Here is a 14,944-nt window from a genome sequence, read left to right on the forward strand (position 1 = left end):
TGATTAATATGGAACGTATCCCAACTTAAGTAACCCGCCAGCTGCTTGTTCTATAGGTAACTAGTCCTTTTCATATAATTAAGAAGATGTAATTGTAATTTTCGCAATTATTATTGGAATATATGATTCATTGATTCTCTAGCTATACGCTTAAGTCTAAACTACTCATCTTTTTTTTTTTTATAGACATTACATTTTCGTTTGAAATATTGAACGCATTAATCTTATGCAACACTAACAGCTGCCAATTGGAACAAGTTGGAACGTTGTTATAGATATATATTGAACGCATTATTCCTATGCAGGTGGCGAAAATTGCGTACACGGTATTAATATATTTATGGAGTTTATGTGATTGGTCTAAGAAAATATATATATATGCATGTACATATAATCCTGCAATAACATTATATTGACAAGCAACACAAAATTGTCTATATTCACTTCCCTAAGTGGCATATGGGTGAAATAAGGAAGGGTACGTACATATAATTCTACCGATCGACAACAAAAACAAAAAATAAAAAAACCAAAACCTGAATACTTATCAGTTTTGTACAAAATTAATCAAGTAATAATTAATGACTCGAAATCTATTTATTAATTGATTGATTGATCGAGGAACGAATAGGATATTATAGCTGCGAAGTCGAAATATAATATATTATTGAGGATGGGATTGGATGGGATTGGATGGGATGGGAGCTAGGAATGATAATTATTCGAGAAATATTGAATGATGATTAATTAGAGACGACGGATGAGAGGAAAGAGGATTCTTGAACTTTTTCAATGCGTTGAAGAGCCTCATCCAAATCCCACCTCTTATCTGGATCCTCTTGGCAGCAACTTATTCCAATCTTCAAAAGATTATCCATTTCGCTCTTTATTTCCATGCTGCTTATCATTACGTCATAATCTTCCATTTCTTTGTCGAAGACACTTGCTGTGCTTTCTTCACCAATGCCATTGATCCATGCTGCCAACTCAGCAGCTGAACCCTGATGGGCCACGTACTTTCCTGTCAGTGTTTCTAATATCAACATTCCCAAGCACCAAACATCCGTTTTCTTGGTGGTGTGGCCGTTTTTGGCGTATTCAGGGGACTTGTAAGCCACCAGTATTTGGTGGACTTGTGCTGAGTTCACCACCGGCACAAGAGCGTAGTCCATGAGCAATGGGTTGTACTCTTTGTCTAGAAGCACGTTTGATGATTTCAAGTGCCCGTGTGCCACTGTTAGGCTTGGAAGCTCGTTTCGGAGATAAACCATACCCTTTGCAACTCCTTTGATTATCTTCAACCTTGTTGCCCAGCTCAGCCCTGGGGAGTGCTTTCCGTGAAGCTGTGAGGCCAAGCTGCCGTTGTGGACGTAGTCGAACACCAACAGCTTCTCTTCTTTGCGGTACAAATAGGCGACGAGAGGGAGAAGGTTGGGGTGCTTTAGCCTACCGAGCCTTCTCATGTGCTCGTGAAAATCTTCCTTGTCGATGGTGTTCATTTGTTTGAACCTCTTTACAACAAGTGCCTCACCGTCAACCAACACAGCCTTGTAGGAAGCCCCAAAGTTTCCACTTCCCAAGACTTCAGCTGAAGCCCTCATCAGGTCCTGTAAGTCGAACTTGTCTCTGTCTTCTCTCACAAACGACAGCTTACCTGGCTGCTGCTGTTGTTTTTCCGGTTTTTTAACTGTTACAGGTGGGCTGCTACCACCGCCGCCCACTTCTGGGAGGCCCCTTGCCGATGCTGTCCTCCCCAATTGTGGATTAGTTTCGGTACCACCGCGGCTCTTCTTTCGGCACATGAGAAGAAGCGCCACTATAATGATGAGAAGCAATACCCCACCTATAACACATCCTATGATTATTCCAATTTTAGACGACGATGACTTGTTTTGGGAAGAATTAGATGGATCCTCATTTGGTAATGCATCATCGCATGCTACATCTAGAGGTTTCCCACATAGTGCTTTGTTGCCTGCAAAAATTCCAATGCATTCATGATCAAGCACTATATATCTCGATCAATATAATCGATGCATGCACCAATGATATATATGTATATACGTGTATGTGTGTATATATATATATATAGAAAGGAAAGGAAATAATGATGCATGCATGAATTAGAATAAGCATAAGGTACCTGAGAAGGAGGATGGATCCAATTTGGAGAGAGGGGCAGGGATGGGACCTTCCAATTGATTGTTAGAGACGTTGAGGAGCTTAAGATTATCGGAGCTGATAGCAGGTATGGTGCCGATGAATTGATTGTTCTCAAGCCTCAACTCAATGAGTTTAGGGGATTCAAGAGATGCTGGAATGGGTCCACTGAATTGGTTGTTTGACATATAAACTTTCTTCAAAGAAGTCATACCCTTGAAAGCATCTTGTGGGACATCACCAGAAAACTGGTTGTTGGACAAGAACAACGACTTTAGAGCACCAAGCTTCCTCCAATCAGGCATCGACCCTTGGAAGTTGTTTCCCATGAAGCTAAGCGTCCTCAAGAAACGGAGAGGGACTAGGGAGTTCACATCGATTTGTCCCTTGAGAGACATGTTCTCAAGCTGCAAACCCCATATGTACCCATTGAAGCACAGAACACCATCCCAGTTTCCATTATTACCCGAGCATGGACTACCTTTTATAGAGGCATTCCAATCTGCAAGAACCTCCCCTCCATTATTCGATTGCAGGGAGCTTTTGAATTTCAACAGTAATTCTGATTCATCAATATTTTGTTGTTCTTGTGCAGCACCCGACAAACGAATCAATGATGAACACAACACCAAAACATGTATAGTAATAATGATTAATAATTTTGATTTTGGGCGCACAGCACCTTGCGCGCCCCTCTGCATTGTTAATCTTGCTGAAAAGATCAACAACTAGTGCAAATTTTCTTCGTTTTCAGCTCTTTGTCTAAACGTTTGGTTTCCTCTTTTTTTTTTTTTTTTTTTTTTTTCCTCCTTTTTTGTTTACCCCTTTGATGATATGTTTCCTAATTTGTGCTTCTTCCATTTTGTGTCCATGGAAGGTGCATATTAGTCAATGCCAAGGTGTGAAAACTGGTGGCAATGCAATTACACTAATTAACTGATTAATTAGCGCTGCAACGGTATTTCAGGAGAGACATTAATCTATACCTACTTACCTTTGGCCCAACACTTACTTCCCTAATCAAAAACAGATACTTAATAAAGTAAATACAATACCAGATGCAGTTTAAAACAAACAAAATTCAACCTTTGTATTATATTTACCAAGAATAGAAAATACGTAAACAACGCTAAACTTTTAGCCATAAATAAAATTGACATGCCGTCACTAGTTGTGTTGAGCGAAAAACTTGCACGTAAAATAAGAATGCAACCCTCAATTAACATTATTAAAAATCAAATCCTAACTTAAAGAAGGTAGAAGTGCAAATTATCGTTTAGCAAATTAGAAATGCGACGATAATATTCTTGAAATAAAGAAACTGTATAGATGTTAACAATGTTCTATTTTATTCAACTAAGCTTTTCTAATTTTGTAATTTCTCTTGCAAATCCAAAATTTGCGTCACAAGATTATTTTTGGCAGTAGAAAGAATATAAAGCGACAGAAGATCTTCATGAGCCAATATATAGTTTACCAAAATATTAAAGTAGACAACCAAAAATGAAAAAGGAAATACTCCCAACTATTTTTAGTGTATATCATCCATATAAATCTTATAGTCGTACAAGACAAAACTGTAGTAGCAGAGTAATATCAACTATCGTCTGTAAGGAAGCAAAGTAGAGCGTACGAAGTCTGAAGGAAAAGGTAAGGTCCCGAAACACAGATGATGAGCTACTTTCGACATTTCAGAAAGAAGAGCGTAAGTTCCAACTATATCCAGAAGAGCGAGCAACCACATCAAGAGTCAAGAGTAAAGACAATACGTACGAGGATGAGTATTATCCATCTATGATATTTACATGTGCAGCAGCTTCCACATGCATACAACTTCCCATGTGCAGCAGCTTAACTATTAATTGCTATTTGAAGATCTCATCTTGTTTTCTTTGATGAAGCAGTAGCAGCAGCACCACCACGCTTGGTGAGTTTGCTCGCCAAATATGCCATGGCAACCTTGCTGCCCAAGCTTGAATGACCTCTAGAAAGGTAGATAGCACCACCAAGGAGAAGTAAACCATTCGCAATCAATTTACTTGAAGGCCTTCTTGTCAGTTTCTTGCTCGTACAAATCTCTGCGTGCTGCTGATTCACAGTTGCCATTGAGTTTTCTGCGTCCTTCATATCCTTCACCACTTCAAATTCACGTGGGACCTTTTGAATAGGCAAAACAGCAGTTGGATTTATTATATTATTCTGCTTTCCACCAGCAGAGTATTTGCGCAGTGCATCATCCATCTTGCATACGTAACTCCATATCCCCTTTGCAAATGCCATTTTGGCCATTTCAACATTCAGACCAGCGTCTTCTTGGTGCACCATTCTGATCTCACACGCATTTCTACCAGGAACTGCCAAGCAACAACTCCAATAAGAATCCAACATTTTAAGAAAAATGTCTTAATAAAACCGTTTTAACAAGTGAAAAAATGCCCTTAAAGAAGGCACCCCTTTTTTCCATATTGCACTAGAGTTATACCTTGCTACAGATTCTCAGATTAAATAACAAAGTAATAGTAAAGCCTTAAAGATTTATTAGAGGGAAAGGGATGGTGCTTGCAAGATGTGAGGTAAAACTACAATATTCAACACAAGTGTTTGCTTCTGGCATTTAGTTGGATGGGTGGTTCATATAGTACATGAACAGAATATAAAGGTGAGTAGGTAAAACCTGCCTTTCCTGATTCTCCAGCCAGATCTGAAAACTGCAACTCTTACATAACCTTTTTCTTTTGGAGCCAAAGGATGTTCACATTCCTTTCAAACGAAAGATCAGAATTAAACATTGTGCAGAACTTCATAGAAAAATTTGAACGAGTATTACAGTTAACATTATGCTACAGAAACTAACTCATGCATGATAAAATTCAATTTCACAAAGTGCTTTCAGTTATACTATCAGTCAAGAAACCAGAACTAAAAAAGGATACAAAAATTAAGCATTGAATAATTTTACTAATTATCAACTTGAATACCCCCGGTGTAGAAAAATCCATCAATTTAGCTAATGATTTGGCTCTTTGCTATAAGATAGCCTAGCAGATTTATTAGTCAACCACTAATATCATCACTTTGTAATAGTGAGCTCCAGCGTCCATGCCATGGGTTTCAACGCCTAATATGATGACCGCACACAAGGGCAATCAACAATGAAAATTGCAAGTCGTGACAAGGCAACTACTAATCTTTCTTCTTGGTTATGATTATTGAAAAACAAGGCAGAAAACATGTACACTGCAGACAGGAGAAACTAGAGAGGAAGAAAAAAAAAACAATTCCAAGGCACACACACCTTGCAAAAGCAGTAGAAGGATCCATCGATCCCCTGCCAGAGTCTCCAAGCCAATACATACTCTCTGGGTGTTAAGAAGGGAAACTTTTTAATGGTGCGACCAATTTCAGTGGAGGAGGGGTGATCGAGCTGCAACTGTTGATGGCGAACGACGGTCTTGTCCCACTGCACCCTATAGTTATTGTCCATGTAAAAGTTCAAGAGCTTATCAACGGAGCAGTCCTCAAAAGTTGTAACGCTCAAATACTTCAAGGGTCCATCCTGCAAAACAATAGATGTTATTATGCTGAAAATCATGATGATAAAATATATGAAGAAGAAGAGGAGCTAAGGAAAGACCTTATTAGGTTTGCAGCACTTGGCCTCGTAGGAAATAGAATTGCTAGTCTTGTGGATGACGTTTTCCCATATAACCTCCTCCTCCTCCTCCTCCTCCTCGTTGAGATTATCGATGAGATTCTTCAAATCCAAATCGGAGATAGTTCTGATAGAGAACAAACAAAAAAACAGGGAGATGATTTTTCTTTTGATTAGTAATCGAATTGTGAAAAACAGCAAGGAATAGAAAAAAATCGAATTGATTACCGGATAGAGGGTAGAGAATCTGTTGCAGCAGGTGTGGAGATGGAGGAGGAGGAGGAAGAAGAAAAGGAACGGAGGCGGCGGCGGAAGCGGGAGCAGAAGGGAGAGGTGAGCAAAGTATAAGTGAATAAGACAAGTAGGACGGAGAGGGTCCATGGCCATGTCCATCCAGCAGCAGCAGCAGAAGCAGCTCCATCCATGCTTTGGCTTCGGCTTTGGGTTTGGGTTTGGGTTTGGGTTTCCCTCCAGAACAATTCTTCTTCCCCCATTATTCAATTTATGTATATGTAACGAATATTGGGGATTCAATCCACTCAAATCTAAATGTTATTTTCCAATTCTTTGGATTTATGCACTCGACCCTGCCTGGCCACTCGTAGTCGTACGTATTACTATTTCCCCCAAAAATAAATAAATAAATAAATATTAAATAAATTTACGACTTTGTCTCTTGTTGCAGTATTATTAGTCTTGCTCCTTTTGAACCGGGCTCGGTCACTTTGTTTACTAAATTATTTCTTTTTTAATTGTATAGTAAACATGCATGAATAACATTGAATATTTATTTATTTTTTTTTTATTTTTTTTTGGATAGGATAGGACAGGTGACATGGATATCAACAGATGACAATTGGGTCATTTTAAGATTACATGTATATAACGTCAACTCATTGTACCCAGACCAGTTGTTTTAGATAATATGATTGAAAAATAAAAATCAAACAATATGTAAGGTGGTTGATCCATGATAGTATTCAAAGAGGCTTTGAAGAAGAAAAATGATTGGTTAACTTAACTGAAGGCCAGTGGTTTCAACTGGGAAAAGACAAACACATATCCCAGACAAGAAAATAATAGCCTCAAATAAAAATATGGCTATAGTTTGATGACATCCATGAATCAGGCTCACCGCCACAACTGGGCATACCATTCCACCAATTCTACCCACTGAGCTTGCCACTCCAACCCCTGTTGTCCTCACTGATGTTGGATATAACTGCATTTCATTTCATTTTTTTATTTAGACAATGCCACAATGACACAATGACACAACTCTGATTATATTATACGCTACATCTTAATTCTTACCTCAGGAGCATATATATATAGAATTGTGAAGGTTCCTGTTATACATATCCGAGCCCCGAACAGTAGCCCTGTTGTTAAGCTCTGAGGCTGATGAAATACCAACGGAAGCAGAAATATGAAACATACCAAGAACATTGCTGCCATCGAATTCTTACGTCCAAACTTGTCAACTGTTGCAGCCGATAGGACAAGTCCAGGAAACTCTTTGGACAATAAAAACAAAACAATATCAAATAAAATTATACAAGGAAATCATCAATTTCTCCGATAAAGACAAGGGAAATAGTTTACCTGCAAAACTTGTGATAAAAACATCCTTGTAACTAACATCTTGGTGATTACCGGATGGCAACTCTTCCGGTGCTGTACATCTGTTATTTTTGCTGTTCAACTCTGTGGTCAGCAGAACGAGCCCATAATAAGTGAATGCATTCCCAAAAAAAACCATCCATACAAGTAAAGTTGATCTAACCAATTCCGGTGAAACAAGCATCATTAGCAATGAGACACCACTCTTCTCAGAACCTATATCATTTTCTCTTGCTGATGTTATTAACTTTGTATCTTCTGAAAAATCTAACTTCTCCTCTAGCTCAATGTGGTGGTTGTCAGAAACAAGGACTCCCGAAGGAAGTTTTCTCCCATTTACTCTAGCTATTTTCTCCAAAATATCTAGGGCAGCACTTTTTCTTCCCCTCATGCATAAATATCTGGGTGATTCTGGTGTCATTTTATAGAATAAAAGCAACAGTGATGAAGGCAGAGCAGACACTGCAAGTAGCCATCTCCAACCCAATCTTGGCATAACAAACTGCCAATAAATAATAATTATAACAACAAAAAACCGTTAGAGATGCACGCCATGTGTGTTAAGAAATACTACTACTGTTCTAGGTTACATTTTCAAGCTTGAAGAGAAAAGATCACAAGGAAAAAAAATTCACAAACAAACAGCTTTGATGCTTAAAGACTTCTGAAGTAAAGAGATACCAAATTTTTCCGGACTAGACTAGTTTAGTAATATAGTAACTCTCAGAATTATTCACATATTTCCTTTGATTTACTAGCAAACAAGGGAAAATAAGATAGGGGAAAAAGCAAGAACAGTACCGACGAGAAAGGAAGAAAATTGTCTGTTTCAACAGTGGAAGTAATTATATAACACATCATCCGGCGTCAACAGTAATCTGCCTTCACAGTAGCTTGCAAATAAAAGTCGTAATTTAAGACTCACAAACAAAAAGCACACAAGTTTCAAACTTGCCATAACAATCTTCACCATCTGTCCTCAAGTAGCAAGAGAAACTCTTCACAGCATTAATGCTCTCAAATTCACATAACATTAATGCAATCAATCAATAATACATGAACAAAAACTTCTTGTGGCTATAAATTTTTGTTTCTCAAGTATAATTAGTGTTTGCATATACTAGGTTTGTAAACTTGTTATTTCTGGTTGATAGAATAAGTCCATACTTATCTGGATAAAACATATTGACTGCAGCTTTTGAAGTAAAAAAATATCCACCTAATCATCAGTAAAGCTATCTTTTCACACTACTTGAAAGTCTGCATGTAAAAACAAAAATGATAATAAGGAGATTTCAAGAATATAACCAAGCATACCCAAGCAATGGAAGCTTCAAGAATTGTTCCAAGAGTCCAGAAAGCTGAAAAGACAACCATCCAAGTGCCTCTCTCTGGAGCTGGAATAAATTCCAGAAACCAGGAAGAAAGCACAGGACCTCCTCCTAAGCCAACACCAACTAAACCACGGAGAATGACCAGAGAAGTAAGATTTGGGGAAAATGCGCTTAGAAAACCAGCTCCAGCCGTAACGGTTGCTGTGATAAGAAATCCTTTCCTGAGTGAAAATAAATGTACAAATAGAAATGAAAAAAAAATTGGTTTATTTGCCTACACGAAGTTTACAAGGGTACTCCCGTACATATTTAAAACCAAATAGTTCAATGCTTATTATTGGTGGATAAAGATGATGAAGGAAAGGTTTAAAGGTCTTCCTGATAGCTTATATCAACAAGGAAGAGTTACAATACCAAAAAGGATAGGTCAAGGTGAAGAGGCAGAACAATTATATAAGAAAATGAAGAGCATTGTGTATAAGAATTACCGAAAGTGGGGACAACTTAGTTTTCAATATTACTCCTCTTAACTCTTTGGAAAAAAATGTATAGAAACTGTGTGATACGATGATTCATAAAGATACCATCACAACATACAGACAATCAATCATGTACAAGTATCGTTTGCAGGCAAATGCTGACAATGGTACGAAACGTACGGCTATCAACTCTCAACTTCTCACTTTAATTCGATATGGACACTTGTATTGGTTAAAGACATATTGGTAGCGCTATGAATGTTGTGCAGATGAACAATAGCATTGAAGTTTGAGCATTATAAATAATAAAGTGAAATTGTGACCTCCTTCCATAGATATCTGAAACAATGCCCCATGAGTAAGCTCCAACGAGCATTCCAGCAAAAACAATGCTAGTTATCAAGCTCTCTTCATGAGAAGAAAGACCCCAAGCAGATTGAACAGCTGATCCAACAAATGAGAGGAGCATCATTTCCATGGCTTCAGAAACCCAACCAATCCCGGCATAGATAAGAACAAAGACTTGGAATTTTCCAAATCCCAGAGCAATAAGAGCTTCATCAACAGTATAGGAGCTTTTTCTCTCATCTTCCATCTAAGTAGGATAAAAAAAATATTAAAATCAATGATATTTAACTCTGACAACTATCCAGAAATGTGCTGATGAAAGAATGTTGTGACATCCTAAACATAATTTTTCTGTTTGGCTTTAGGATGTGAAACTGGATTTGATTAATTTCTATAACTAACTTTGAAATATTAAAAAGGAAATTAAACAATTTCTACATCTGCAGAGGGGATGGCAGGATGGCAACAAACAGGTCGAGAAAGGTTCAAATGGCTGTTCAGAATATGATTTGTTTTAGGAAATAATATGATTTTCGAATTTCAGTTGACATATACAGAATAAACAAACTTCACCGTTTTGACATATAAAGAATGAATTACCAGAACAAGATAAACGGAATACCTGAAAAAATGGATAATCGAATTGACATATGACCCTCAGAGGAAAACCAAAAAAAAAAAAAAAGAGGAAGAATTGGTGAAGATCGGCAGATTGACCTATCTCGTTGACCGGCCGGCGTTGGTTCGAATAAATCAGAACGAAGATTAGTCAACTGACTATACATGGATCGTCAAGTTCAACCGCCACAGAGGATTGGATTTTTTCTTTCCTCAAAAAAAAAACATATTTTTCTTCACTTTTAATTAATTTATTTATTTTTACTAGTTTTTGTGAGCTTTTTTTTTTCTTTTTCTTTTTTTCTAGAGCAGCACTTTAATTAAAAATATTAAGGTGATTATATATTTAATTGTCACATCTCATTTTCTAATTGATTATTTAGGTGGTTAAATTTGTAAACTCCCATTTGATATTATTTTCGTTGAATTTTTTTATGTTTGAAATATGAAATGTTGGTTAAGAATAACTCGAATTTGAAGGAAAAACTTGATGAATTCGAGCACCAAATCCTCCCATCTCATATCTCACTGTTAGCCAAGTACAAATACTTCTAATGCAAAATGTATATGATATCGTAGTATAACATACAACACACATCATTGTTGATGTAAATAAGTTCCATTTAAAATTGATAATGAGTGTAAAATTAATTTCAAGTATGACGATGATTTCACAGTAGCTATTACATTAAAAAAGATCCAAACATTATTATTCTTGAATGTCTTAAAGAGGACTTTGGCAACCTATTAATTAGAGCAATTCATGTGCCACGCAAACCTCTAGGTCTCAAATAAAAAACAGAAAACTTGGATTGAATCAATATTTAAGAATCTAATCTTGGTTGGCTTGGTCGGGGAGATCATCTTCCTCTTCCTCTCTGCTTCCATAGTTAATCCAAGGTAACATAGACTCGAACAGAACAGCTAACGCATTCCGGTTCGAAACGTCACGCGGCATGGGCATATTATTATTATTTTCAGGCATATGTTGATGGTGCTCAACCCCACCACCACCAACCATAAACTCTTGCAAGTTTTCAGGTGGCACTGTTGGCATGGAATCGGAGAAATCCGACACCAACAAATGAGAGTACCTACGCCCAAAGCAGCAAAAACGAATATTAGTACAAATTTGGCAGATTTATTAGCAGTAAATAAAAAAAAATAAAAAAAAATGCTCACTCATTCTTGTCTGATGAGAAAGCTTCTTTCCTTACGCAATCCCAGTCCTTGACATCACTTGCATGCTTCTCCAGATTCTCAATCACCAAAACTGCCGACTCATATAAAAACTTGTGCAGATCAGGTAGCCTCCATATTATATAACTCCTCTCAACGTATATGGCAATCAAGTGATCCAGAGATGGGCTTCCACTTTCCTCACCCCTAAACAGACTATGCTTTACTACATTGTTCCACATCCGATCTTTCAGAGGTACCTTTGCTACCAATTTTCTCAATACTGATGGGTGAAGCATCAAAGCCTGCTTCATCAGATCAACAGAATCAGCTTTCCCTGTATCCTTTTCTTTCTTGTTTATTAAAACTTGTTCATCACGTTCAAGGTAAAACCGGCACACCGCCAGTGAATAAGAAATATTAGGAAATAGCCACAGGGAATTGTCACAGCTATATTCTTCTGCAAACTGTTCTAACCAAGCATACTCCTCAGCTCTCAAAGAGTAGTAGTCAATACAGAAAATAGCACCCATTGGATCATCTGAATCTAAGGAGAGCAACAGCTTACAAATTTCAAGGGCAGATCTGTGGCAACCACGCCTGTCCATGTTTTTCATGTGCGTAAAAAGTGATGAGAATAATGGCCTGTTGGTGTCATGGATGTACTTTAATTGGCACTTGTGTGATGGAGTGAACAGTGGATGCCATGCACATTCCAGAGCATACAGACACTTTGCAGTAGCATCTGCTGACATTTCGTGTTCGCCCGATAATTTGAAATAGTCCGCTAATGTTATCAGCGAGTCTATGTGATAGGGATGGTTCAAAAGAATGCTTGCAATACCATTAAGATCATGCATTGCCTTGGCACTTTCAAAAGCCCTCTGAGCTTGGGCATATGATGATGAATGCACATACCTAAACAACATAAGAAAGACGCAAATTAGATTAAGTCCTGCATAACCTATAACCAAAGTTTGTCATTCACCGGAAAAAAAAGGAAGGCAATGATAAGTACACTTACTTGAAATAGTTGACGCCATTTTTAGTCTCCAGAAGTTCCATGGCTAAGGACCCATCCCAACGTGGCCAATGTTGAGATGGAGAAACAAGGATGGTCTTTTTGAGATTGTGACTACCTCGTCGACCACCACGTATCAGCCTAGAATGTCCAGATGATTGACTTTTTTCATATGATTTCACTACTTTAGAACCAAATATCCTTTTCAGCTCATTTTCTGCACTAAGTAACTTGGGCTCAACTTGTAATATGGAAGATTCGCAATGCTTCTTCAGCATTACTTCATCAGTATCTATATTCACCAACTTTTGTTTAGCAGGATATTGGGCCATCCGCTGATGACCAGAAGAGCTAGCCCCCAAAGTTAAGTTTTCTAACATAAGATCGGAAGGTTTTACATCATCTTCAATATTCGGAAATAAATCTTCCTTGATTTTCTTCTTATTCTTCTTCTTTTTCTTCGACTTGACATCTAATGTTGACACTGTGGGAAGAGCAGGTTTTTCCGTGGAGGAATGCTTGTTGCTACCAATATCACAAACTGAAGTCTCAATAGCAATTTCACCATCTGCCTGCTGACAATACGAAGAGCAAAATTTAGATTGAAATCCCTCATCTAATAAAAAACACTTGAAGAAATTGATTTGTCTACTACACTTAAAAAAGAAAAAAGGATAACCACCATAAATATCAGGTCAATATATTGCATATTGCATGATGGCCGGACGAGCCATTCGGTAAATCACTGCAACATCCACTTTATACATTACAAATAAGAATCTACATCAAGTAGGGCTAACAAATAGAAGTCATAGGGTGGAAATATCTCCATTGGTGACATCATAATGGTAACTTAAGGGATACGATATGCAGCCTACCGTGGAAAGACAAGATAGAAGAATTTGTGTACCAAGTAGGCTATTTATTTTCTATCAGCTTGATAAATTCTTTCAGATTGAACTTGCTTATTTATCACGTTAGGCTGATTAGGGAGGATGTTCTTATTTCCTTTGCTGCGTGTGGCTTATTAAAAGGTAAAAAAAAAATTAAGAAAGACTTGAAACCGAAACAAATAAAGATGCAGACTCCGTCGAAAATCAAACACAATCCAAAAAGGAACTAGAAGCTGATAAACATTACCAAGCCTCTTAAATGCTTCCATATCATCATCCTCCTTCCATAAGAGGAAAGACGGACATCATCTTAAAAGATATAAATTGTCGAAGTAGATGCAGTGACATGAATCATGATATTTGCTATTTCATCCTTTCATAAGGGCTATCTGTATATTATTCAGTAATGATAATTAATTTTCTTTGTAATTGGCGGTTGGAGAACCGCAGTGCGCCTAATATTATCAAGGGAGCAATTTCGTGGCTGATCATTACATATGACATAGTGAAATAATCAACAAAAAATTAAAAGGAAAAGGTGATAAAAACAAATTATTGCATATTCTCTATCATCTCTAGGGTAAAAGGCAATTTATTTTGGAGTAAAAACGGAGAGGAAAAAAACCTGCTGCGAGTAGCGCCGGTCAATGGTGGTGGTGTCGCGGTCGTCAACTTCGTCTTCGTCCTCAAGAAGGTCGAAAGGATTTCGGGTAGGGGGGGAAGAGACAGGGGATTCTGAATCATCATCGCCGCCGTTGAGCTGAAGCAGAGCAGCTTCTTGTTCTTTCAGAACCTTTTTCATCAATCGACCCGACATTCTTTCTAGTACGTTTGCGAATCAAAATAATTTCTAATTCGAAATTAAATAAACCGTGGATCGATTCAACTGAATCATATGTTTCTCAGCTCCGACGTCTCGCGAAGATAACCCAAGGGCTTGAGGAAGACTGTATTTAGGGGCCTTTAGCAATCAGCCCACAAACTCCTAATAAATAGAACTTAAGTCCATCCTTAAAATTCATTTTTTGTATTTTTTGTACCGATATATATCAACATATATTATTATTTGGACTTCATTTAATATTTTCGTTTCTTTTTAGGGTCCATTTGATATACACCCGGAAAATATATAGGGATAGGTTCACCCCTAAAAATCTTCCTTTGAGAGAGATACCCTGGAGAGGCAAAAGTGCTATTGCGCCCTTATTTATAATTTTCGCCCAACTGCATTCAGCATTTTCACCTACAGCATTTATCATTTTGGACCTGCATTTCGTATTTTATACTGCATATATCATCATTTTTATTTTTAATTATTTTTTTGTTATTGTATATATATTATACATTTTTATTATTATTGTATTTTTTTATAAAATAATTTTTTTTAATATTTTGATTTTTTTAATTTTTCAATTTTTTTTAATTTTTTTTAATTTTTTTTTTCTTTTGTTTTTTTTTTAAAATTCAAATTTTGGTAAAATTACTGAACTGAAAGTATACTATACATGACTACAGTTTACTACAAGTTCAATAGTCCTGTATAGTTATATGTAGACATGTACTGTCTGTTTACCCCAAAAATCATATACACCAACAAAAAAATTCACAATTTATCTTGATATTATAAATCAACTAAC

The 14,944-nt window shown here is 37.1% G+C and overlaps 4 protein-coding genes across 8 annotated transcripts; all 4 read right to left on the minus strand.

Moving 5' to 3' along the window:
- Positions 1-412: 412 nt before the first annotated feature.
- PRK4 (Leucine-rich repeat protein kinase family protein) lies at positions 413-3,199 on the minus strand. The gene is made up of 2 exons (XM_013000602.2): positions 2,144-3,199; positions 413-1,975 (listed from the first exon to the last, which is right to left on the minus strand). Exons 1-2 carry the CDS (start codon positions 2,859-2,861, stop codon positions 744-746), a joined length of 1,950 nt encoding a protein of 649 aa, XP_012856056.1. The 5' UTR covers positions 2,862-3,199; the 3' UTR covers positions 413-743.
- Positions 3,200-3,664: 465 nt separating this feature from the next.
- LOC105975707 (uncharacterized) lies at positions 3,665-6,573 on the minus strand. 2 transcript variants are annotated; one of them, XM_088823255.1, is made up of 5 exons: positions 6,041-6,573; positions 5,795-5,939; positions 5,456-5,716; positions 4,839-4,920; positions 3,665-4,514 (listed from the first exon to the last, which is right to left on the minus strand). In XM_088823255.1, the coding sequence occupies exons 1-5, from the start codon at positions 6,304-6,306 to the stop codon at positions 4,039-4,041; spliced, it is 1,230 nt and encodes a 409-aa protein (XP_088679381.1). In that variant the 5' UTR covers positions 6,307-6,573; the 3' UTR covers positions 3,665-4,038. The 2 variants fall into 2 exon arrangements, with proteins under 2 accessions (XP_088679381.1, XP_012856375.1); XM_013000921.2 differs by having other exon boundaries at positions 5,456-5,717; positions 5,799-5,939; positions 6,041-6,564.
- Positions 6,574-6,726: 153 nt separating this feature from the next.
- Positions 6,727-10,452, minus strand: NIAP (Major facilitator superfamily protein). 3 transcript variants are annotated; one of them, XM_088823252.1, is made up of 6 exons: positions 10,314-10,452; positions 9,572-9,843; positions 8,753-8,990; positions 7,418-7,937; positions 7,127-7,329; positions 6,727-7,034 (listed from the first exon to the last, which is right to left on the minus strand). In XM_088823252.1, the coding sequence occupies exons 2-6, from the start codon at positions 9,841-9,843 to the stop codon at positions 6,825-6,827; spliced, it is 1,443 nt and encodes a 480-aa protein (XP_088679378.1). In that variant the 5' UTR covers positions 10,314-10,452; the 3' UTR covers positions 6,727-6,824. The 3 variants fall into 3 exon arrangements, with proteins under 3 accessions (XP_088679378.1, XP_088679377.1, XP_088679379.1); XM_088823251.1 differs by having other exon boundaries at positions 10,219-10,450; XM_088823253.1 differs by lacking the exon at positions 10,314-10,452 and adding an exon at positions 10,170-10,182.
- A 362-nt stretch (positions 10,453-10,814) lies between these two features.
- On the minus strand, positions 10,815-14,484 carry LOC105975926 (transcription factor-like protein). Of its 2 annotated transcripts, none has more exons than XM_013001176.2 (4): positions 13,933-14,484; positions 12,418-12,986; positions 11,397-12,311; positions 10,815-11,308 (listed from the first exon to the last, which is right to left on the minus strand). In XM_013001176.2, the coding sequence occupies exons 1-4, from the start codon at positions 14,122-14,124 to the stop codon at positions 11,047-11,049; spliced, it is 1,938 nt and encodes a 645-aa protein (XP_012856630.1). In that variant the 5' UTR covers positions 14,125-14,484; the 3' UTR covers positions 10,815-11,046. The 2 variants fall into 2 exon arrangements, with proteins under 2 accessions (XP_012856630.1, XP_012856629.1); XM_013001175.2 differs by having other exon boundaries at positions 12,418-12,989; positions 13,933-14,327.
- Positions 14,485-14,944: the final 460 nt, after the last annotated feature.

This window comes from Erythranthe guttata, chromosome 9 (genome assembly GCF_056151865.1).
Source record: "Erythranthe guttata isolate IM_541 chromosome 9, IM_541, whole genome shotgun sequence".
Lineage (NCBI taxonomy): Eukaryota > Viridiplantae > Streptophyta > Magnoliopsida > Lamiales > Phrymaceae > Erythranthe > Erythranthe guttata.

Coding starts and splice junctions, on each gene's coding strand:
- PRK4 (XM_013000602.2), bottom strand. CDS start 2,861: ATGCAGAGGGGCGCGCAAGGTGCTGTGCGCCCAAAATCAAAATTATTA. Junction 1,976..2,143: donor GGATCCATCCTCCTTCTCAG/GTACCTTATGCT, acceptor GAATTTTTGCAG/GCAACAAAGCACTATGTGGG.
- LOC105975707 (XM_088823255.1), bottom strand. CDS start 6,306: ATGGGGGAAGAAGAATTGTTCTGGAGGGAAACCCAAACCCAAACCCAA. Junction 5,940..6,040: donor GATTCTCTACCCTCTATCCG/GTAATCAATTCG, acceptor GTTCTCTATCAG/AACTATCTCCGATTTGGATT. Junction 5,717..5,794: donor AGTGCTGCAAACCTAATAAG/GTCTTTCCTTAG, acceptor ATTGTTTTGCAG/GATGGACCCTTGAAGTATTT.
- NIAP (XM_088823252.1), bottom strand. CDS start 9,843: ATGGAAGATGAGAGAAAAAGCTCCTATACTGTTGATGAAGCTCTTATT. Junction 7,330..7,417: donor TTTTATCACAAGTTTTGCAG/GTAAACTATTTC, acceptor TATTGTCCAAAG/AGTTTCCTGGACTTGTCCTA. Junction 7,035..7,126: donor TATATATATATGCTCCTGAG/GTAAGAATTAAG, acceptor AATGAAATGCAG/TTATATCCAACATCAGTGAG.
- LOC105975926 (XM_013001175.2), bottom strand. CDS start 14,124: ATGTCGGGTCGATTGATGAAAAAGGTTCTGAAAGAACAAGAAGCTGCT. Junction 12,990..13,932: donor ACCGGCGCTACTCGCAGCAG/GTTTTTTTCCTC, acceptor TCGTATTGTCAG/CAGGCAGATGGTGAAATTGC. Junction 11,309..11,396: donor TTCTCATCAGACAAGAATGA/GTGAGCATTTTT, acceptor CTTTGGGCGTAG/GTACTCTCATTTGTTGGTGT.